This window comes from Thermobia domestica, chromosome 14 (assembly GCF_964235325.1).
Source record: "Thermobia domestica chromosome 14, izTheDome1.hap1.1, whole genome shotgun sequence".
Taxonomy (NCBI): domain Eukaryota; kingdom Metazoa; phylum Arthropoda; class Insecta; order Zygentoma; family Lepismatidae; genus Thermobia; species Thermobia domestica.
In genome coordinates, this window is record NC_137467.1 from 28,489,264 (window position 1) to 28,515,282 (window position 26,019).

Consider the following 26,019-nt stretch of genomic DNA (forward strand, 5'->3'; position numbering starts at 1 on the left):
TTTTTTTTAGTAATATATTAGTTTAAAATTTATTTTTTTAAAAAAACAACTGTTTTTCTCAAACTCAGGGGAATCATTGTCCCCTTCCCTCCCCAAGTGAGGAAGTGACCATGTTCCAAAGGCTCTCCTGTATTTGATTGCTGTCAATTCATTTAAAACTATTTTCTGGCTGTATTTGCAAGACTGTAAATAAATAACATACAGAGTATCATGCCGTGGAGGGGCAAGCGGGGCGACGGCCCCGGGCGCCGAAGTAAGGGGGTGCAACATTCGGTAGGAAAAAAGAAAAGATATGTATAAAATGGAAGGAAAATAATAAAAAGTGCTCAAAATCAAGGAAAAGCTTGGTTTATTTTTGAAAATTTTCTTACGCTTCGCGCCAATAATAGTGGCGCTTCGCGTCTGGTCTGTCGACCTCTATGTACGGGGATGCCGTTTTATACTCGCCCCGGCCAATGATTTTCCACGGCACGGCACTGTGATATACATATTATTTAGAAGAAAGATTTGTGCTAAGCCTACCGTGTTGATTGAAATGTGTAAAATTTAATTTCTAGAATAAATTTTCTAATCTTCCATATTTTCGTTTCAGGTGCACCATCCACTCCTATCATGCCTGGAGGGACACCAGGAACACCTTCGTCCAAAGCAAAGGTAAGATATTTCATATTGTTTGTACTTTATCACTGTTGTTGCGATGCTAGCGTAAAGTAAAAACATGGCACTGTGTTGAATGCTAGTCAGTATTTCACATTTACTTCTTGAGCAGGAAGATAATAGTATTCTGTACCACACTGTATTCTAGATTTGTATTCAAATTGCGGCAAGTATTTTCTGTGATAAATACGAGTGAACTGAGAATAATTGTTGTCCGTTATGAAGAGGTTACTAAATCGTTGGGGGCAAAGGAAGACTGTTCCGTGTCCGTATCTGCGAGAGTCTTAAGAGGGTTAAACTGTCTGTATTACTAAGCTCCCAGAGTAATACTGGAGCTTACAGTTTCACTCCAGGTGTATAAAACTCGAACCACTGGCATGACAGCTCTTTACAGGCCTGAATCGCTCCAACGCCATCTGTTACCGACCGGATGAACTACGTCCAACCTAGCGACAAACACGTTGTCAGGGCGTTGTGTCTCCCTCTCTCTCATAAGTGTATCAGGAGCTCTCTATGGGGAGAGTACTTTATTTCTCGGTAACTACCAGGCCCGTAGCCAGCCCAAAAATGTAGGGGGGACGGCTGAAGTTAGGGGGGGGGCGATCCAACCATATTATAGTTCATTTGCAAGCCTACCGTGAAAATTTAGGGGGGTAGCAAAAGTTAAGGGGTGCCGGCCCCCCTAACCTCTCTGAATACGGGCCTGGTAACTACTGGCCGAATATGAACGAAATTTGATGGGCAAGTAGCCCATTGTCTGAGGCAGTGTTCCATAATATTTTTGTACTCGCGGCACAACATAAATTATCCATAACTCAACACAGCACACTAAAACCTTATTCCTCTGGACAACGTATTATACAACACTATTATTACAAATACATATTGTATCAAAGTTATTATTATTATTATTATTATTATTATTATTATTATTATTATTATTATTATTAAACTGAATTGCGTAACAACAATACTAATTGATTTGCTAGGCTTTATTTGAAACACACGTAATTTTCAACATCCTGCACACTAGAACCATGTCGAACATTCACTTTCTAATGAGGAACACTACTATGAACAGACTATGCTACGTAGAAATGCTTGGCCTGGAAGGAGGTTGACTGCCATTGTTAGTCCAAAAGTTGCGCTGTACAATACAAATCTCCTGCCATAATCTTCATGGTGCGAGGAAGTCTTTTCCTGTGTCATTTTTTTTCATAGAACAGAAGAAATACAGTGATCAATTTTTTGTTTCTAACCTATCATTATTGTGAACAATATAATGACTAATTTTAACTAACAAAGCTGTTAGTTATTGCAAAACTTTTTTTTTTTTTTGTTTGTTTGTTACCTCCGATGGATTTCAATTCGTATGCCAATATTCGTTGCTAAACGCGTTTAAATGTGTATACTCACTTTTTCATATTAACTTCCAAGTTGAATCTCTCGAACAGTTCTCAACCGTACAGGAATTTTATTAGCTTGTTGTAATCAGCATGAATTGGTCCTTCAAATGGCATGCTTAGTTTCTCTGCTTTCTCCCGTACATCCCTTGTTAGGACAAGAGTTCCAATTTTCAAATTTAACAACGTACATGTTCTTATAATATGTAGGGCGTCTACGGTATGTTGTACTGTGAAACAGAATCTGCTTAGCATGTTGACTGGGTAAACGCTGTGGGTGTTTATATTTCCTCAACTGAAGAGCTTACATTCTAACTCGGCCAGTTTAACTGATGGTAACTGAAAGTTCCCAGCTAATATTTTGATAACCTTGCGTTTCGTGGTCCACCTCCTCCTCTTGTCTTTCTCATTCACGATGCCGATCATGTAGCTTGTATGCAATCTCCAAGCTTCTTCCTTGTGGCGAGGGCAGGGAAAATTAATAACAAGAAGAAAGGCCAGGCCAAAAGATCACCAGTTTTGACCCGCTGCTCCGTTTGATTGTAGTTCTTCAGCTGGTAAGTGGTTAGTAAAAGGAATGCGAGACTGGAAAGGAAAAGAAACTGTAAAGGCTGCTCGAGTCATGGTTGCTTTTTTTACTTCTAATGCAGTATTACACAGTATTAGCATTTCATCATTGTCCTACTTTATTTTATAGGAAAATGGGATATGAAAAGTAAATGCAAAAAGCCAGCGAAACCAGTTTTGGGAAGAAATTGAACACAAAAGGCGATCTTGTTTAAATACACAGAGTAACGATTAATTTTACAAAGTTACTTTCGTATTTATTTTAACTTTATATTTTTATTTCCTTTAAGTTGGGAAGTGCAGTTATGCTGGCTATAGGCTAAAGGAGACGGCGATGTTGAGAAATGAATGGAATAGTGAAATGATGAAAGTGTGAGGAAACGGGAGAACCACGAGAAAAACCCACGTACACGGTGTTTGTCCACCACAAAATTCACTTGGCGCGAGCTGGGATTGAACCAAGGACCCCATGCACCAGAGTGAACGCTTTACCAATGCGCAACATCGGCCCCTAAGTGCAGAGAAAATACTTCCAAACTAGAAAAACTATAGTTTCGTGTTCCTTTGAAAGAAAACCGATAATTTCACGTAGTTTCACGACTTTCCAAAAGTTAGTTCAGTGAAATGTCTAAATAACGGACACTGATGAAACTTGGCCGTAAATGAGAGCTCCCTTGTGGCTAAGAGGTTAGTGTACGTGCCTTTGATGTGGGAGACCCGGGATCTATTTCCGGCAGGAGCTCATGTAATTCGGATCCCACATTAAGCTGTAGTTTCATGTCTTATATAGCCTCGCTGCTGAAATGAAAATGATCAGAACAGGCTGGTAGCCAGCACAAAAATATAGGGGGTGCGGCTGAAGTTAGTGGGGCCCGATCCGACCATATTATAGTTCATTTGCAAGCCTACCGTGAAAATTTTAGGGGGGGGGGGGCAGCAAAAATTTAGGGGGCCGGCCCCATAGACCCCTGGATACGGGCCTGGATCAGAACCACATAAACTTCCACCAGAATTAGAACCAGTATCTTCCTCATGCAGGTACCTACGCTAACCATATAGTCAAGAGGGATTTATAAGAAAAGTGGTAAAAATGATCTAGATCAGTGGTTTTCATCCTTTTTTGACTGACGACACAATTTACTGAACATTGCGACACACTTGTTTGATATTGTAAATAATAATAATAATAATAATAATAATAATAATAATAATAATAATAATAATAATAATAATAATAATATGTATTAAATAGTGAAACCTATTCGTTTTTTTAATGATTTATATAGCACTGAGTATTATTGCTACCGCTGGAAGCGGTGACTGGTACAGTTTTTTTCGATTTTAACTAATTATTACTAAATTCTTCATGATCTTTAAATTCTAAAATTTCCCGACACACTTTAGGGGACCGTGTGACACACCAGTGTGTCGCAACGTATCGGTTGAGGACCACTGATCTAGATAACATATTTTATACATCAATCAAATAGAACTTAACATGACTAAATATTATTGGTTATTTCCTATATATATATATATATATATATATATATATATAATGTGTCGGATCTTGACGAGTCACGCAACCGTATGGTACGGTCGCTGGAGAGTGATAAAGATGGTACAGTTACGCGTGGTACGAAATAAACTTTTTTTTTTTTAAGTATAAAGGGATAAAGTGCAATTACATTACAAATTTAGTTTTGATGAAACTGTTTTTATATTTAAATTATCACAGTACGAGATACACACCAAAAGTACGTATATTTTCCCCAATTCCCGCAGTTTTGAATTTCCGAGCTATGTATTTCTATCACTTTCCAATAAAGTTACCGTCCACTTGTACAGACCACTTGCAATCTTTTTATCTCAGTGTTATAAAACATCTGAGAAGTCTTCGTAGGGATAGAATGGAGTAGTGACCACTTCGATGTTCTTATCCTGTATTTAAAAAAAAAAAAAATCTGGGAGATAACCATTTCATCTAGCTGTCGACTAATCGAAATTCCTGAAGCGCGCGGCGACTGGATCCTCACACTACTCTCATTGTTCACGAACTCTTTCTAGTAACCTTACACAAACTGATCTGTTTGTACCTGCTTCCATCCAGGTTTTATTACCCTAGAATCCAGGTGACGGCCCGTGGTTGGCTGAGGGTAGTGAATGAATCGAGCCCCAGCTCGTGATTCTTCGTCCGCTTTATTTAGAACAGTGTTCAACATACTGGACATGGAAATTGTACTGTACATTTGAAATACATTTGCAACTGGAATCAAATACCAAGAACGAGCGATTATGTTATTGAGACAGTACACTGCAACTTGAATATCAGAGAATATTGTCAGATCAGAAGGATGTGCCAAAAGAACTGTAAAGGCTACAGCCAAAACTTTTGTATCAAAAATAGTTGAACTGGACAAGCCAGTCCATTGAAAAGCAGCATTGTCATAACTGTCAACAATTGCTAACGCAGTAGGCTTATACCACACAAGTTCAGGTTGAAAATCACGCCAATTAGGATGAGGACAAGACGTTACAGTATAAATACAATGTAAAATATATGCAAATAACTTACATTGTAAAATGGCATAGACAATAGGAAATGAAAATGAAGATACAGGTGCTGCTATAACAATATATCCAGCTAAGATTTGCCTGGCTCGTTTAGAGCGTAATAATAAAGACCATGGGCAGGTCTTGATGGTTTGCAGATAACGCTGGTCAATAGAAACACTATTTGTTACAAAGTCAACATTGATTCTAAGGTAATTGTAGACATTGTAGGTATTGTAGAAGTAAGAGAAGATCTGTGAATATTAATGACCCAAGTAGTGTTGGCTAATGTGAACCGATTTTGGTAACATCCAGTGGTCTGATAAAATTCTTTCCACGATGGAATGAGAGAATCCTGTAAGGTTACAAATATCCTCATCGATTAGCCTTCTGTCCTCCATGGCTAGAACCTCAACAGAAGCAATCTTTACGTTTTCTGAGGTGGTTGCACAAGTTGGGCTTCCAGACATTGGTAGAACTTCAGTTGGTCCCCGTCTGCGTAAATTCACGCACCCACTTCCGCATACTAGTCAGCAAATGCAGTGTTCCCACAAGCATCATTCAGTTTGAGATATCCTACCTTTTATCACAACATAAGAGACAAAATCTTTATGAAGCACCTCTATGGTAAAATCCGTTCTTTCATATCAGTATCCAAAGAGACTCCGGTTTCGTTCAGAGGTGAATGTATTAAAAATGAACATAGAAGCTTAAATTACAGGACAGTTAAGTCTTGAAATCTGCAGATAATTTAGATATAATTATATCAACCTATGGTTACTAGTTTTTGAACTATAGCAAACCGACACTTACTATTGGTGTGCACCTCGTGTGTTCGAGCCAATACAGTTTTACTCACTGATGATAAATAATAAATATCTAGATAGCCTTTTTAATAAGATATATATTTTCCTCTAACCAAGAAAGAAAAAGTTAAGGTTTCTGAGGATAAACTAAGTTCTCCTTAATACCTGTCTCAATAAAATGGAGCACGTTCAGTCGTAGTACTTAAAAAAAAAAAAAAAAAAAAAAAAAAACTGGATTGCGATTATTTCGTCATTGTTTGTACAGGCTAATACTTTTTCTCGTAAAATGCAATACAATACCGCTTACAGAGATTTCAACGAAACTTTAAAAAAATTTGAATAATTGTTCTGAAGGCTATAAGAACCATGTTATTTATTTTATTTTTCTGTTTGAAGAAAATCAGTTTTTTATATTTGTTGAAGGCTGAATTCTGTCTATAATAAACTTTGGCTACGAGTCGTGTTAAATTGTTTTGTGAAAACAACCGGATGTAGAGGTGAGGGCATAGAAAGTATGAACATCGTAATTTTGTTAGCTGAAATCAGTAATTACGGACAATTCCATCCCGTTTGCCATTGAGCTCTTTCTGTTGGGCTTGCAATGACAGTAAAGGCCTTTTGTGTTTTTCATCTATTGAGACGATACTTTGTTTTTTTCACTTTATTTCCTCTATAGTTTTCCTTGCAACCAACGGCGCCGACTTTCCAAAATTTATGTGGGTGCATATCAATGGCGGGACGTGTTAGTCTATATGTTTCCCGGGAAGCTTCGGTATTTCATTGATTTATCTTTAGTTAAAATCTTTTATGAACATTGTCATAAAGGGCTGTGCTATGATGAAGTAAAATATACCGGTACTATAAGGATAAGTTGGGGCTGCCCTAGCTCAGTCGGTAATACGGCTGAATTAAGCGCAAGAGGAACGGGTTCAAACCCGGGTCCAAACTAAAAATCTTATGGGTGCGCAGCACCCACAAGATTATTTGTCTGGATGCCGGAGCCCCGGAACACCCACGTAGCCGGCGCGCATGCTTCCAACTAATGTTTGTTAATATGATCTATTTATTTATTGTTCTATGTCTCATTCGTGTACGTAAACGTAGCAGCAATAACGATAATAATAATAATAATAATAATAATAATAATAATAATAATAATAATCTCTCACAAACGAAAGTGACTATGTTTGTGACTTGCAAACCTTTTGAACAACCCGACCGATTTCGATCAAGTTTTCAACATAGATGAGGTTCGGACCTGGGTTAATTTTTATTATTTCACTTTATTATTTCAATTTAGGGGAGGAGGATATACTTAATAGTGATCAAAAATAACCAACATTAGTGTTGAATCCATAGTTTTCGGGGTTACTGAGATAAACAGTGACACTTCCGATGCCGTTTAAATCCAAATTCAGCTCTCCACTTGAAGAAGGGATTATATATAAGGGAGTTGACACCCAGTGACTTCTTCCTGTGGGGTTTCGTTGAAGACAACGTTTATGTACCACCACTCCCACAGAACGTGGAAGAGTTGAAGAACCGGATCCTTACTGTCATAACATCAGTGACGCAGGACATGCTTGCCCGAGTATGGGAGGAATTTGAGTATCGATGTGATATTGTTCGTGTCGCTGATAGAGGACATATTGAACATCAGTAATTTAAACTTTGAATTGTAATTTGAACTTGAGAGGTTCGTAAATATGTGTGTAAAATTTCATATTCGTATGTCTTAAAGATAAGTTTAATAAATATATGCATTCGAAATACGTATATTCTTTTTGAAACATAGTATTTATATATAAGTTAACGAAAATGACCGATTTTAGTGTTAAATCCATAGTTTTCGGGGTTACTGAGACAAACAGTGACATTTCCGATGCCGTTTAAATCCAAATTCAGCCCTTTATGTCCAAAAGAAACGTATTCTCTCCGTGCGAAGAACTTGTATTCTGTTAGTAATACGTAAAGGTGAAAAAGTATAAAAATAAGGCTTTTCGTAGATATGTATACACAGTCATTGCTAGATAACTCTTAAGACGTTTCTGCTCCTAAAATGGAGTTCCTGGAGGTTCCTTTCCTCTGCTGATTAGAGCTTCCTTCACACTCAATCGTAACACCCGCTGGCAAAGAGTTGAGCTAATCGTGTGGTCTGTGTGAATAGTATAGTTAATACGTAGAAGGCCACGTTTATGTAGATTTGCTCAAAGGGCTTAAGATGTGTCATTTTGTAAACACCAGAATAACTGTACACTAATTATTACAAGATAAGGATGTGCTAGTAAAGTACGTACATTACGTTACATAAACACTCAATAAAATGAAAGAAAGAAAAAAACATACCGCATTTGAAGGCAGAAAATAATGGTAAATCCATCAAAGAAAACTGCTAGTGTAAGTAATGTATGTTTGCGTGTGTGAGGATGGAACGCTGAAAGTACATTTGCATAATTGAAATGTCGGAGCAAATATTTGCTTCGCTGACATTAAAGTGTATGCATGTTGCTATGCGGCTTTATTCTACGTTGTTTGTTTTCGTTCAAAATGTATTGGAAAATGCATGTAACTTTAAACTATTACAAAGAAATGACTTCACGAAATTTATCTGACACAAGCAAACATTCTCACTAATTAACTCTTTAATTATGTTATGGTTCTCAATAGACTGTTTCCTATTAAAACACGAATTGTTTTGATTAAAACTTTTTAAATTTGTTGTAGGTGGATGAAAATGATTTACTATTAGCCGTCTATTTTGTTATGAAATTGATTTCCTGTGTAGTCTAATGATCACTTCCTGCTTGCCGTAATTTGATCCTCAACAGCTCATTTTAAACATAGTGAATAGCAAATTCTCCAATGCTTATAATCTAGGGACAGTTGTAGCTAGCTGGTGTTTGATATATTTTTGCAGACTGCAGAATTGAAAATTAATTTCGTTGGTTATAAGTAAAGTCCGACAAGTGTGGTATGAAATGCTATACTTGCAATCTTTAACAGAAAATGAAATAAAATATTTCAGTTTTACGTCCCAGGGTTATGCCGGCTAGGCTAAAGGAGACGGTAATGATGAGAAATTAATAGAGTTGTGGAATGAATAAAGTGGGAGGAAATGGGAGAACCCCAGGGAAACCCCCACATACGGTTTTCCATCACAAAACCAACTTGGCGCGAGGTGGGATCGAACCAGGGCCCTTTGCACCAGAGGTGAACACTCTACCACTGAGCCACCTCAGCCCCGAGAAGAAACGAGTAGAGAAGGAAGGAAATAGTCTGGGATCTGTGTGTTACGTAACAACCCGGAGTGTGGCTGGTGTGAATGAGGAGATATCACAAGAAACCTCACTCGAGATGACTAGCCTGAAAAAGCTATTTCACCTTTAACAGTATATGCGTCCTTGGCGTGGGAGACCAGGTTTCGATTCCCGGCAGTGGCTAATATGATTTAGATCCCACGTTAATCTGAAAGTCCTTGTCTCTTACAGCTTCGCTGCTGAAAGAGACGCTTAATCCCAACTCAAGAATAACAAACGGTGAAATCACATTTTTAGTAGTGGGAAAAATGGGTGAAAGAAAAGGAACCAAGGGAAGGCCATATTTGAAATATTCGGATTATATAATATAAGATGTAGGGAGGAAAAACTACAATAAAGTGAAAAGTCTGGCTCAAGATAGTGAAGAATGAAATGGTAGGGAGGAAAAACTACAATAAAGTGAAAAGTCTGGCTCAAGATAGTGAAGAATGAAATGGTAGGGAGGAAAAACTACAATAAAGTGAAAAGTCTGGTTCAAGATAGTGAAGAATGAAATGGTAGGGAGGAAAAACTACAATAAAGTGAAAAGTCTGGCTCAAGATAGTGAAGAATGAAATGGTAGGGAGGAAAAAGTACAATAAAGTGAAAAGTCTGGCTCAAGATAGTGAAGAATAAAATGGTAGGGAGGAAAAACTACAATAAAGTGAAAAGTCTGGCTCAAGATAGTGAAGAATGAAATGCTAGTTTAAGGAAGAACAACTACAAGGAAATTAAAAAGTATGGCTCAGGATAGAGAAAAATGTAAGGCTGCACGAAACCAATGCTAGAAAATGCTTGCCTAAGAAGGAAGGAAAGAAGTACTTTAGAAAAATAAATTAAATAAATATGTATTAATATCTGACCGTCTACGTACACGTTCAAATGAATTTTCATAAAAATTTAAACTTTGTAAGACAAAGTGTGTTTTTATGTTAAATATTTAAGGTTAATTAAGGAATCTTATGAGATTAGTCATGTAGTCATAATTTTCTTTCTTTCCTTTTCTTTTCTTTTCAAATGTGTAACTGGGAATTTTTTTTTCTTTCTTTCATTCTTTTTTCCAAACTTGAGGCTGTTTTTGTGTGTGTGTGTTTTCGTCTTAATACATTTTACTGTTTTATTTACTTAAAGTTGTTTTAAATCTCTTTTTCTTGATTTTAATGCTCCAACTCGTGACACGTATTCTCCTTTGTAGCTGATCTTTTAACCGTTCCGGAGGATTTTCTCTTAATATTTCATCTGTAAGATAAAAGAAGAACATTTCTTGCAAAGAACATCGCGGAAAGAATTTTAAGAGAGGAAAAAGCAAATAGAGTTTGATAAATTGTTGTAAATGTGGGGTTAGTATTTTTCCCTACATATCACAGCAATAGAAATTTTTAGGAAATTTTTTCTGTATTCTTTTCTTTTAAATATGTATCTTTGTAGTCAGTGGCGGATCCAGGATATGATAAAGGGAGGGGCTAAACCATAGTTTACCGCTTTATCCAGTGTAAAGCAGGATTGTAGCCCATTTTATCCAGTGTATACCTGAGCGTCAAGGGGGGTGGCTATAGCCCCTATAGTCCCCCTTGGATCCGCCACTGCTTGTAGTTACCTGTATGTGTAGTCATTCTTAACGTATTGGTTAGGACGTTCGCTTTCAGGCTTGTGGTCGCAGTTCAATTCCTAATTTAATACAGCACCTCAAATACAAGACCGTTGTTCATGTTTGACTTCCGTAGTAGGTTGTGCCAGATGCAACGTTTCTTGAGATCCGTTCAGCAGACAACTCGTTACAGAGAACAGGGCTTTCAACTAACATGTTAACAAAAGTAACTATATAGTTGCGTAGCATGGGCGTCATTTAGGGGGGGCAGGAGGGGACAATTGCTCCCCCCCCAAGAATTTGAGGAATACATATACTTTAATCGATTGTCTACTAAGATACTAGTACAAGAGGTGAAAGTCTTATGTCGGATGTGCTCTTGCCCCCCCCCCCAAGCGAAGTCCGAAATGACGCCCCTGTTGCGTTGTAAATCTGTTTCACTGCTACATTTCGTTTTCTGGACAAATTAGTGTGTCTACTGCTGCTTGATAGCTAAGCAGAACTTCTTCAAACGGTAATGCCAATTAATTAACGACAGATGTGAAAATAATGTTCAGATAAATAAATAAGTGCTGCAGAGATAATATAGTATCGTGTAATATATCTCTTAAGTGTACCTACAGAAACAACACTACAGGAAAATGAAAGATCATAAACAAAAGAGAGAACCGGTTTTCTATCAGGAGAGAGGCGCTTATCTATATCTCTGTAAACTCTAGCAAATGTTTCCTGTTGTGATCGGTGAGATTGTGCTTTGGCTTAAAGAGAGACGTTGGTTAATGTCATGCAAGGGCAGTACATTCCGCATATTGTGTTATAGCTAAAAGAGATGTTGATTAAAGTCATGGAAGTGTTGTACGTTCCGTACATTCTTCTTGAATTTCACAAGAATTATCACTGGCTGTACATAAGAACATGGCAAAAGTTGCTATGTTTGAATATAATAATATACCAATACAAAATTACTATGTACTTTGCTGTCAATAATATTGTGGTGCATAATCTTAATATGTTGTAAGTAGTGTTAGTCTCGAGACGAGAGATTTCCCGAGTTTCGTGAACAATAGTATTTCACCCAAGTCTTACATTGATATGAACTGAACATTGATATGATATTTCAGTTAACAATTTATTTACAACTACGTATATGAAATGGAAACGTAAAGGGCATTTCCCTATTTTTCTAAAACCAGAAAAAGAGGACATTTCCCCATTATCTTGTGTCAGAATAACGTGAAGCAATATGCTGCTAAGACCCTCTTATTACTCAACTTAGTTGGGCTAAGCGGTTTAGCGTACGCGCCTTTGGCATGGGAGGCCAGGGTTCAATTCCCGGCGGGAGCTCATGTGGTTCGGATTCCACGTTCATCAGTAGGTCCACGTCTCATATAGCCTCTTTGCTGAACGGGACGTTAAACTCAAAATCCAATCAAAAATCAACTTAGTTGGGGAAACTATTTACCATATTTCCTAGCCATTGCACCTTCATTCGTTAGTATGTTTCATTCGTTAGAGCCAGTGCTGTCCAACTTTTTCGTTCTTTCTTTTGATTTGACGAGAAACGTCAAATCTACAATCTTACGAGAAACTTTGCAGCATTTACTGTGAAGTAATCTTTCCCCATGAGATTTCGTTAGTTTTTGAGTACCCTGTAGCAGCTATGCCAATCAAATAATATACATGAGTACAAGTGTCCACACAAATAATGTGATCTCATTCTTGTCTTAAAGCAGGGGATCCATGGTTCGAATTCAGTGGAAATTCTCATAGTTCGGATTCCATAACAAAGTAGATGCATGTCTCACATGCACGGGCTAGGAGCTGAAAAGACGTACTCTAAATGAACGAACACATAATTCTTTGAAGAAAGGCGTCATATTTCATTTTACGAAGAACACAATTTGTTAATGATATCGTATGGTTAATTCTGGATGAGACAGCTAGAAAATTCATTGCAAGAGAACCTTATAAATTGATCAAGTTCCAAATATTTTTAGCAACAATAATATTTTCTGAAATCAATATGGGATTAATTTTACACTCAGCAAATTTAGCATTAAATCCAACCATCAAATAGCAATCAAAGAAGGTATTATTTCATCGTGTTTACCACTTATGACAAACGAAACTAAAGCTTGTTAAACTTCAGAACTAAGTTAACTTTCGTCTATGAATATAACGCGTTTGTTATTTTACCTCAGCAAGTCCGTTGATGTGAAGCAGCACTCTACGTCTATTTGTTTAGCTATTTAAGTGGCTGATACGATGCACAGAAACTTGTTCTCAAACATCTTGAGTCAAGTGCAAAAACCATCATATTCGCAAAACGCAAGTCAGCTGGCATTAGATTTGTTTGCTTTCCCACAAAGAACCAATTCTATTATGCTAATAACAATTGCTTACTTTGGCCCCATTTCATTTCAGATTGATAAGACGTCTGCATCTTTGTTTCCACGCAACTAATATTTCTCTTGTGTTTCTGGCTTTAAAACAGGATTTCCAATATGGGAGGTTCCAATATTCCAATATTCCTTTCTACGAGATGCGTAAAACTATAAGCAAAGGAGCGTAGACAGTTGGAAGACTAGCTATTTGTGCTAAAGAATACGAAGAGTTCTACTACTGATGCTGTGCATTGTAGAAGTGAGCGAAAGGTTTTTTAAGTTGGAGATTTTTTCAACACATTCTTCTGTTTTAAGAAAAAAGAATGTAATCTTGTTTATGATCGCATTATGTCCAAACGGCTGAACCGGTCCACGTGAATTTTTAACCAGATTTAACGTTTCTCGTAAGATTGTTTAACACGCTTCCGAAACACGCCGAGTTGTCTGGAGATCATGGGAGGTTTTGATTCGTGGTCAGATTTTGTAACTCTTGTCTTATTAATGCACTCCCACAAGAAGTAATCCGCGCACGTCAAACCTGTAACTTAGGAGGTTGTATGTCTTCCGAGATTACACGTTTCGCGATTAAGTATTTTTGACGTCTGCCGTGAGCCCATGTGTTGGATGTATATTGCATATGTTATTCCCTGATTAATGCTTCAATTTGTTTTCAGGCAATGTTTGAATGTTGATCTCTTGAATTTGATTGAATTATTTTGAATATTGTTGCTCCACATAAAATACATTGGGCCCTGATGAATGATCAATTTATTTTTGGGGCAAAGTTTGAATATCCATATCTTGATTTGATTGAATTATTTTGAATATTGTTGCTTCATATAAAATACAAAGGACCCTGATGAATGATTCAATTTGTTTTCGAACAAAGTTTTAATAGTGATATATTGATTTGTTTGAATTGTTTTGAATATTGTTGCGTAATATAAAACAAAGTTTTAATATTGATCTCTTGATTTGAGTGAATTATTATGAATTTTGTTGCTTCGTATAAAACACATTGGGCAGTGATGAATTATTCAATTTGTTTTCGGGCAAAGTTTAAATATTGATCTCTTGAATTTGATTGAATTATTTTGATTATTGTCGCTTCATACATTGGACAGACTACGTTGGAAAGATATCAGCGCATGGTATCAAAAAGGAGACACAGGTTTCCTTTTTCCATGTGTTGGTGATAGCCGAACCTTTACACTTACCTCTGCCATGTCAAGAATGGACGATCGGTAAGTCAAATAAACTCCATCTACCGTGGCCTAATGGAAATTTCTTTATATCGTGCGTAATTCGAATGCACTTACTTGCTACCAAAATTGTAACTAAAAATCAAAGTGGAATGTGTCACTAAAACAACAGCATATACAGAATTTCATCAAGATAGAGTGGGTAAGTTTAGGCACCCAAGCTCATATCGTTTCAGGACATGTGTGATTGCTTATACATCTCTTAATACGGTGAATGTTTACTTTTCTGTAACATCTTATTAAAGGGCAGTGGTGGTTAAAACTAGGGATGGGCAAAACCGGTTTTTTTATAAAAACCGAAAACCGGTTTCTATAAAAACCGAAACCCGAAAAACCGATATTTCGGTTTTCTCCAAAACCGGTTCGGTTTTTCGCCGAAACCGGTTTCGGTTTTCTCCAAAACCGGTTCGGTTTTCACCGAAACTGGTTTCGGTGAAAACTTTTCGAAAACACACAAAACTATTTCTGTGGAAATGGATTCGGTTTCCGGAGAACAACGAAACACCATTCTAGTCAGAAATAGAACAAATTTTGGCAAAAAACCGGAATCGGTTTTGAAGAAAACCGGAACCGGATTAGGTGAAAAACCGAACCGGTTTTGGAAAAAAACGATAACCGGTTTTGAAGAAAACCGAACTGTTTTTTTGAAAATGTTCAAAAACCGGTTTCGGTTTTTTCTAAAAACCGAAAACCGAAAAACCGGTTTTTGTGCCCACCACTAGAAAACCCGGAAACCCTTTCCTTGCGTATGTCACTGGACCAGAGGCGCACCCAAGAAGTTTTGTTGCGAGGGGTCCAAGCTTTAGGAAGAGTCCAATACTACAGGCCACTGTGTCTATGTAATATTGAACGGGTATTATTTTGCGCCTGAAAAGACGATAAATAATTCTAAAATATTTCCACCTATATTTTCAGGGAAAAAAAGTATGGAACTAGATTGTTTATATAAGAGAAAGAATACATATGAAGTGTAAGATGAAATTTTCATGCTATATCAATCATTTCACTGTTAAACAAGTATAGTTTTATTGAAAGTGTTTGTAAGTTTTGGGGGATTCGGACGCGGTGGACCCCCTCATGGGTGCGCCTCTGCACTGGACTAAAAGTGTACTGTAGAATACTTCTGCTAGAATTTCGTCACATTCATTAGTTATTGGGACAATTAGTTATTGAAGCAGAAAACAGAATTTGCTGTTACTTAAATTAAACGACTGAGCTACTTAAATTATGCTAAACCAGAACTTGGTAATTTTATGGTGAATGTATAAAGTAATCCTTGGAGATAATCAATCGTTAAGAGGTGTTTATTTTATTTGGGCGACTTCTCTTAATAGCATAAGGTGTTGTAATAGTTTTCTTCCAAGAAACCTCATTTTATGTAAATGTTACATATGATTTAGAGGATTAGCGAATTAGTGCTATTTAGCATTTTGAAGAGTTCCGTTCAAGAAGTGTTAAAAGAGCCATAATTCTATTTTTACTAGAACAATAATTGCCCCTTTTGTATATTCCATCAAGAGAAACTGGAAATGGTTTAATGTGTACCGTAAATAACAACGTTTGCCTCTGCAAGATTTTAGCCTCCCATCACTGCAGTTACGATCATTTGGCCTCTCTGTGTATTAAGGGTCGTGTGTAATTACCTAAGACGTAAATCAATGTAACGTTGTGTATGTGTTGTAACATGTAGGTTTCCTGCATGAATCTGTAGTTAGCACTTGAAAGATTTTGCTCAGGAGTTGGAGGACTTGTTAAAGAGTTTTTTTTACGACAGTGAAGATTTGTGTTAAGTAGGCAGTTCCACCTCTTCTATTGCTTTCTCTCTCCTCTTTGGAAATGCGAAATAACGTGAAAATTGATGGCTGGGAACTCGTTAAAATGTAAAATAGGACGCTGATGTATACAAACAAGTTGACAGAAAGAAGTAGAGATTTTTTTTTTTTTTTCCATAGAGCAAAGAGTTGGTGGTGTGCTTGGTCTGTGTGTTTAAGTAATGCTGCTGAGATTGCTCCCAAGTCTTTCACTTACGCTTACAAAGACAGCTGAACAGTCTATGTAGCTGAAGATCTTTCCTCAGTTTTCTGTATTTTATGAGAGAAAATCAGGATGAAAAACATAAAATCACTTAATTCGACGGGTTAAAATCCCGAAGCAACATATACCTGGCACTGGATCGTATCGTTTACAAATTCAATGTGGATTGCTAGTGAAGAAACTGGAAGGTTCCTGGCTCGAAAAACATACAATATCATTGAATCATACATATTTGTCAGTGCGCAATCTGTAATTGCTTTTACTACTTCCCTAAGATGAATAGTCTTATCATCATTCCATTTTCTTGCCATGTCCAGAGGTCAGCTTTTCAAAGGCTGCTCACTTAGACATTTCCATGGATACTGTGTATAGTAGAAGCAAGCTTTTTTTTTTTTTTTTTTTTTTTAATGGGAGGATTTTATCAATTCGCCCATGACTGATTTCAAATCCGTCAATTGGGTAATTCTCTAGTTCTGAGGGAAACGCTTTATAGAATTCCACGCAGGTTGCCTTGTTCTCCTTTCCCTTGAGTGATTTCAACCCAGCTATAGGTCCTAATGAAAGGCCTGAAAGAAAACACATACCATGTTTCAAGAAAATCTGCCATTTTAAAGTAAAATTATTATTAAGCATAATTTTTAAGATAGGGTAAATTTTCCCCCCTTCCCTCGGCTTTGTTCGAATACCAAATAATAGAGTTTCTGCATAGTAGCTCTTTTGGATAATTGTTTGACATGGGAGCAATGCTTCCTGGGTGTTACTTGTATGCAGTGTGCGAATTGAAAAATTTTCCCAGGGGGGGATGAATTTCACCCATATGCGCAAGCAGTCCTCCCCCATATATATATATATATATATATATATATATATATATATATATATATATATATATATATATATATATATATATATATATATACTAACAAGTACAAAACAGTTGAGATGTGAGATCTTTCATAAATTTTCACTCAAGTAATATTTAGGTTAGGTACGCAAAGTAGACCTACTTATCTTTATGTCCACTTAAAAATACTCCAGAGGGGGGAAAGTTATCCCTGCCAGGGATAAAATTTTCCTTCTCCAGGGTGGGAAAGATTTTTGTCAGGGGGGGAAATCCCTGGCATCCCCCCCGCCAATTCGCACCCTACTTGTATGTATCGTATCAAATATAGTCATTCAGGAGAAAATGTACATACGAAAAAAAAATGTATGCACTGAGATTTTTGTACTCCCTGGCAACACTGGGTGAGTGGAGTGACGTTTTCTAAGATTATGAACTTGGTTAAGTACACCACAGAAAAGAAGTGATTATTTATAATGAAACGAAATATTGTAAGTTTGTACGTAAATTGTAATTTTTATGTCCCACGGTTATGCCGGGTAGACTAAAGGGGACGGTGATGTTTAGAAACGAAATGTTAGAATGAAGAAAGTGGGAGGAAATGGGAGAACCCCCAGAAAACCCACGCATACGATGTTTTTCCACCACAAAGATCATTTAGCATGAGCTGGGATCGAACCAAGAACCCCATGTACCAAAGGTGAACGCTCTACCACTGAGCCACCGCAGTATGTTTTTAAAAAGTTTGTTTTTAACTGTTGTTATTTATTTTTTACATTGATTCATCAAAATTGTGTTAAAATTTCGCAAATAATTTAGTCAAAAGATTTCTGAGCATTGAAGCAATCCGTGTACATTTTATTACGGATGTGTATCTTCTTGTAAGCGTATTGATATCTCTGTTGTAACACTTGGTAGTAAACTTTTTTTTTGTTAACATCTATAAAATATACTTTAAATTTGTATTAAAAGTTGTCCAGTTTTTGCTGCAGTTTTATTCACAGTACTGTCGGTTCTTCAGTCGTTCTTAGTAGGACTTTATTTTTCTGTTTGGGTAAGCAGTCACCTCGAAGTTCGGTCACGTTGTTCTTCCAGTACTGTGTGTCTAAAGTATATACAAAGTTATTGACTTGATGTGTTCACGTGATGCACTTGGAATTAATCAGGAGGCTTACCTATCAATGTGTATTATGGAATGAGATTACATAGATTCGAACTTACATCCTTCTTCCCACAAAACTTAACGACGAAATCTTGCAAGTTTCATTCCTGAATTTGAAGTTTCTGCAGGCTGTAAAAACGGGGAAGCTTGTTATAAAGTTTTCCTTGCAAAGTTATACAGAATTAATCTTCCTAAATGGTATTTTGTCCCCATTCCTTCATCTCTCATGGGTTTTCCTGTCAACAGAGCCATCGTGTTTGGCGATGTTCTAGTCTTCCAAATTAACCGCCTTTGCAGTGGATGGTGTGCTAAGATCATGATCATGTGTGTTAAGTGGCATAAGAAACGAATCCATTATTATTACACTAATTAATTTAAATATGATCTTTCACTTTATTAAAATGTACGTATAATTGAATTTCAACGTGTTATTTTTCATTCTATGTTTCTAAGACCTTCAGGGGAGCAGGGAGTGGATACGGCTATTAATTACAGATTAACAGCTTCGATTTAACGTAGATCATAAACACTTTTAATTATGTATTTTGGGTCTGTGATCCTTTTAAATAGCATAATTCAATGTTAATGAGTGAAACCTTAATGAAGATGTACAAACCAAAGCTGCATTGGTCATATATATATATATATATATATATATATATATATATATCGGGTGATCAAAAAATGGCGCCCACGGACCCAGAGCACTATTTTAAAAGTCAAAGCGAGAACTATAATTGTATACCTTTTTGGTCCTCGTCTAGAGACGCAAATTACATTATGTGGCAACGTCGCACAGTGGAGTATTTAGCCTTGAAACCACAAAAATATTTACCATTTAGTATCATAACATAATCGATTAAATTAAATTAATTTGTGTTTACCTACAGTTTTAAAGATACATTATAGCCAAAACCTGGTCCTGTAGTTTTGAACAGTCAGGAAAATTAGGGAAATTATATTATCTTGTGTATTATTATTATTATTATTATTATTATTATTATTATTATTATTATTATTAAATTTATTTTATTTTTATTTTTTTATTTATTTTTTGTTGTTGTTGTTTATGGTAGAACGATAAATATTCCTTTTAATTCAAGTTCTAGCCCTAATTCGTTAATCTATCTCAATGAATTATATCATTATACATACCAACTAACGTCGATTTATTCTTTCCTTTATACATATATTATGGATCAATAACAACCATACCGTTTTATGTACGTATCCTCCCAATAATTATGTTTTCCATGACAACATGTCCTATCAAAAACAGCGTTCTTTCTTTTAATTATATATAAGCTATATGCTTAATTATTGCGCCTCTGATCAATGTTGATAATATAGGTACAGATTAATTATAATAGGGATATATAGGGATATATCGCTGTAAATGTCGCCCAGAACGGGAATTCCGTAACAGTATTACAGTGAAGGAAAGAACCCTGGATATTTTCAAAACACTCACTTTTTGAATAGCCCTCGTACTAATTATTATTACATCAATTCTCGTATTAATTATTATTATTACATCAATATAAATATTTTTCTTTTCTCTTCTTTCTCCATATATATATATATATATCAATTGATTTATAATAACATTTTTCTTTTATTACTAATTACGTATCATAAAACGTCGATTCATTACAAATATCATTTATGGATCTATTCAAAATTATAACTAATTGATGACTTACGCAGAGTTACTAGTTAGTTGTTCCTCTTTTACATTGAACGATAACATCCATATACAAACAACATTATTTATAATTAAGATCGTCATCTTACCAAAACAACAACAAGATCAGAAGGCAATAATTACATTTAAAGGCTTCAATTTAAAATCAATGTCATAGATTTCAAGTTAACATAATCAAATCTCTTTTGAACATGTAAAGTAAAATAAAGGTAAACATAACACTCAAAGTTAATACAAAGATAAGATAAATTAATCACATGATAACATGTTGCAGAAATATAAAGTCCAAATGAAGTATTCATAACACAACTCATAACATCTGAGAGAATAAATTAGGAATTGTTATCCATCCGTAACTCAAATCTAAGTTACATGGCCAAAAGATTCAATCAAGCTAAACGATAAGTCACAAACGGGAATACAGCCATCTTCAACTACATCTATGCTAAGAATTTGAGCACAACTCTTAGCAAAAATAAATCCAATTCCTCCAATGGCACAACACACATCTACCAAGGAAGTTTCTTCGTCAACTTCAACCATTTCTGCGATGGAAGTATACAGCATCAAAGTATTCACTTGAAAATAATAATCTGGAGATACTCGAAAATTCATGTCACATATAGTTTCTTTCACATATTCTTTCTTGAACAACAGCTGTAGTGGTGGAGGTTTCTCACCTTCTTCCTTTTCATTGAAGATCTGGAAATAGAGCGATGTTACGTTCAAGCAGTTTCTTTCTCTGTTTTGGACATAATCTTTCAAATCATCCGTAATCTTCTCTATAGACGAATGCTTCAGAAAGTCAGCAAGTCCTTCATTCTTCTCTTTTCTTTCTTCTGCCCAATTTGTTAAATCTAAATTCCTTCTCGGCAACAAATCCATTAGTCGCGTGAGTGAAGATTTTATTTCTTCAGTATTCTTCTTCAACTGTTCTCTATAATTAACATCCCACAAAGGTATTGTAGCCTGTTTTATTCTGTCTTCTACGGATAACTGAACTTTCGCCTTTTTATAATCCTTATCAACAGAGTTTTCCAATTTTCGCTTACGTTGATCAGCTTCGACAACTTCGGCTGAAAGAACTCGCTTCTTCCAACTGTATCCATTCAAAATCTTTACTGCCATCTGTTGGTCTTCTTCAGTTTTGAAGATCAAATAAATCCAAGAACTCGCTCTTTTCGGCGACTTAATAGTATGGCTTCCCAACTTCAAATTATCAGTCAACAATTTCTTCAATTTCCCTAACCGGTATAATCTCGGCAGACCTTTCACTTCAATTTTGAATACGCCTGTAGTAGTAGTGGAGGTTTTCTTGACCGGAGATGACGGTTCTTCTTCAATTGTAGCATCTTCCGTATCATCATTCGTCACAGGTTCTATGGTTTCATTACCATCTTGTTCTTCACTATTTTCGTTTCGTCCATCTTCATCTAGCTTTTCATCTAGCTTTTCATCGTACAATTTTTGTTGTCGATGAAATTTCTGTTTTAGCTTTTCATTGTGTTGTTCGAATTTAGCATCTAGTATCTGTTCTAGCTTTTTATTGTATTGTTCGAATTTAGCATCTAGTAATTGACTAATCGTATCAACAAGATTAGAATAGAAATGTTCAGACAGAGTTACGGCATTTTCAGATATGGTTTCATTTGAAATACTGGGTACTTCTTCAATCTCGGAATCCTGCATATTAGCAATTCTTTGTATTCTCTTCCCACTTCTCAAAATAGTGAAACTCATAAAAAGGTATATATACGTATGCACATAAACTCAGTTCTTACTATTCTTCGGAACTAAATGTTTTCAGTATATTCACGGGTCTACGGCACCAGATAGAACGATAAATATTCCTTTTAATTCAAGTTCTAGCCCTAATTCGTTAATCTATCTCAATGAATTATATCATTATACATACCAACTAACGTCGATTTATTCTTTCCTTTATACATATATTATGGATCAATAACAACCATACCGTTTTATGTACGTATCCTCCCAATAATTATGTTTTCCATGACAACATGTCCTATCAAAAACAGCGTTCTTTCTTTTAATTATATATAAGCTATATGCTTAATTATTGCGCCTCTGATCAATGTTGATAATATAGGTACAGATTAATTATAATAGGGATATATAGGGATATATCGCTGTAATGGCAAATACTTTAAGAGAAAATTCTTAGTTTTGCTATTAATTAACATCTGCTTCATCAAATAATGTATAAAAGAAAGTAACATAAAATGGAGAAATCCAATGGTAAAGTTATTTTTCCAAAATCTGCAACGGTTTTGAAGTTGTAAATGAATTTAGTTAGGATAGGTTATGTTATCTTTCAGACTTAAATTTTGTTATATGTGGAGCATTGTATATTTTTTACTTGTAGGTAGGATGGGATGTTAACTCGAGAGCAAAGAATCTAAATTATTCTTTTGGCTGAAGGACGCGACTACGATGTCACTCATTGAAGACAGCTGCAATTATTGCTGAACTGCGTCCTCTAAGTCGAAAATGTTTGTTTCTAGCCTCCTCTCAGAATTGCTCAATATGCAAAATATCATTTTTTTTATGATTGCTGGGCTATAAATTAAAACTTTGTGTAGGACTGGAGTCATCGGGCACCAATTATATAGTTTCACATAAAGGTCTGCAGTGGCAGTACCGAAGTTCTGAAATTTCTCCACGTTTATTTCATGGCCACTAGAAATTGCTTACAGAGTAATATCGGAATTTTTATTATCAAGTTTAAATCCACACCAGTTATTCGGACAGCAGTGTCGTGGTCAGCAAAAAAACCTCGCTCGTTGAAGTGAAGATTTTTCCATGATTTTTTTTTCTTTTTAACTATAGCACGAAAAATTTAATTCTAGAGATGAAAAAGTTTGATTTTTTTTAATTGAAAAAGCGTCATTTCCTAGACTTGTAGTCATGTGATTTGTACAGTTTCGTGGATATTAATCAGCAACAAAATCGTTTATCGAAACGTCAGTGTTAATGCTACTAAATGTATAATTGTTTTATTTTCTTTGTAAGACGTCTAAGTCTATGCAAAAAGAGGACAACATTTTTGTTTGTGAAAGGAAAGAATAAAGAAACTTACTTTTCCAATCCCTACTTTTTACTCATGCAGTGTAAGGTATTATTATCACAGCTTCAAACCCAGTGAAACTGATTAAAAATAGAAACTCCAGTATTAGGCATGTTTAATTAATTAATAATAGAACTATCTTTATTTACGAATAGGTTGATAAAACAGGTTATAGAGTTGCCATCAGGAGATGGTCCCTGAAGTTTCTTACCACGTGTGGAGGGAAAATGTACATCCTACTTTGGAGCTAGTATTAACCAACCACGGTCGCTTCGTTTGCACCGAGAAGGGCTTGACACATGAGTACAACGCCGCTGCGAACTGTCAGAGATCTCTTACTGTGTTCTCCATAGTTATCCTTAAATGTATAAATCTGGATGTTAGTATTTCCACCTGAAATACCACATAGTGTGACAAACAAGTAGGATGACAGTCAAGACCTCCTGCCTGAGTCCAGCTGGATCTGACCATTTTTGATCTTTTTATTTTCCTTTTACAGTTCTGAGAATATTTGGTTCCGTTTGAAAGTAATTTAAGAGCTATAATTACTGCAAATTGTGGTTGTAGATCCACGGTTCCTGGTTTCTGATTTTTTTTTTTTTTTTTTTTTTTTTTTTTTTGATATCCGAATAATGAACAACAAACACGTATAATGCGTTACACTAACAAGTCACGCTAAAGATGTCGGTACCTCCAATTCAGGGCCGGCCCTAGGCAATTTGGCGTCCGTTGCAATGGAATCATTTGCCGCCCCCCTTTCTCCAGAAAAAAAACAAAGGTCACGATTTTAAGATGCTACCCCATCATGAATAACGAAGGGGAGGGAAAGTGCACTCGCACTCAGAAAGACCTAAATACTACAAATACTCGTTGTCTGTTTTTTCTTTAAATAATAATCGATTATATTAGTGAAAGATACAGCAAACATACCTGCAGAGGAAAGGTGGTAATCCTTTTTATAGAATTCAATATCGAGCTTCAATCTCAATATATCAGTTTGCAATTCCAGTGCAACTAGCTATTTTATCTTTGTTTCTTGATTATCCGTCTGCGTCTGTTAAAAGTATTTTAAAACACTTGTTTCCATCTTCAATGATTAGGAACTTGTTTGTGACAAAGACAAGACATATCGAAACTAAACTAAATGGAACAGGTGTTCGCTACTGTTCGAGAATTGAGTTCTTGTATTTGACAACAATCAGGCAATTCATACTGGGATTTGTTTGACCATTTGCTTTTAGCACTTTCGATGTGACCTTAAAACTAATGCGACCTAAACACAGTGGTACCCACCCCCCTTATGTCCATGACGCACCCCCCAAATTGTCTATCCGTAGGTGTTCTTCCATTAAAAAAATCTTTTCGATTAATTTTTACATCCCCTCAAACATATTTATATAGATTTTAATCCCCCCAAAATATTTCACTGACGCAGTTTGCGTCATAGCTCCCCTTTGTGGGCACCCCTGCTAAACATGATCTAAGAATGTAGTATTCATATTCCGTTACACATTTCCGACCGCGTGTCCTCAGCGGAAATCGAACGCGAATCTGCTTGTATCAAGAGAACAAAATGGCGTGCTTAACGATTAGTTCTCATGAGTGGTTTTTGAAAATATCCAGCAAAACGATCTTTTATGGCACTAAAAAGATAAATCGTTTGGTGCCAATAATAATACTTGATAATTTTTATTCTGGGTTATATTTATTGTTATGTGTTTGTGTTCTCCTGACGGTAACACTGAGTCTTAACAGTGCCACAGATACTTCTAACGGTTAGACACATACTTCTTTAATCTTTAACTTACTCAGAGATGGCCGAAATTATCCGGATTCCGGAAAAAATATTTTTCGGAATCAGAAATTTCACTTTCCGGATTTCGGAAAATTTCAGCATTTAGAAAATTCCAGAATGCAGACAAATTCCGGATTTCGGGACAATCCAGAATTTAGAAAATACCGGAACATAAAAAATCCGGAATTCGGAAAAATCCGTATTTTTTCTGGGATGGGAATTTTGCCGAAATCCGGAATTTTCCAATTTTGCTTTCCGGATTCCGGAATTGGTCATCCCTAAACTTATTACTTCTAAGCTCCCTCGTGGCTAAGCGGTTAGCGTATACGCCTTTGGCATGTTAGACCCGGCGTGAGCTCATGCGGTTGGGATTCCACGTTAAGCTGTAGATTCATGTCTTATATAGCTTTGATGCTGAAAGGGACGGTAAACTAAAAATCAAATCAATTTATTCTTTGGGCTGATACTTATTTTGATGTGCAGTGGGCCGAAGGCTTAGGCGGAGCACAACTTAATTTTCTTTCACCGAATGCTACTATACACGAGATGACTTTATTCCGAGTACTATATAATATACAATAACCTTTATAATGTACCGTTTAACACAGATTTTTACGTCAAATGCTTTACTAAAATATAAGGTTATCCTATGTTGTACTTGTGTTCATCGTATGTGTTCGTTCAGCCTTTTTACAAAATTAAACAAAACTCTAAGTTAAGTGCACCTTTTTCTTTTTTTCTTCTTTTTTTTCAAAACAAACGTTAAACGTACACAAATTCATTTTCTCGAAATGAAAAATTTCCTTAATCACTTTATTAATGGAATTGTGGAATTGCAAATCAGCTTCCTTGTCTTTCCTTGATTTTTTTTTTAATTT

At 35.9% G+C, this 26,019-nt stretch overlaps 1 protein-coding gene across 8 annotated transcripts in view; it reads left to right on the plus strand.

The window, feature by feature from the left end:
* The window catches only part of Btk (tyrosine-protein kinase Btk29A), a 950,018-nt gene that overhangs the window by 804,072 nt on the left and 119,927 nt on the right, over positions 1-26,019 (plus strand). For all 8 annotated transcript variants that reach the window (XM_081737808.1, XM_081737807.1, XM_081737809.1 and 5 more), the window contains one exon: positions 593-654. In XM_081737808.1, coding sequence (XP_081593934.1) covers positions 593-654 — 62 coding nt within the window. The remainder of the gene's footprint in view (positions 1-592; positions 655-26,019) is intronic.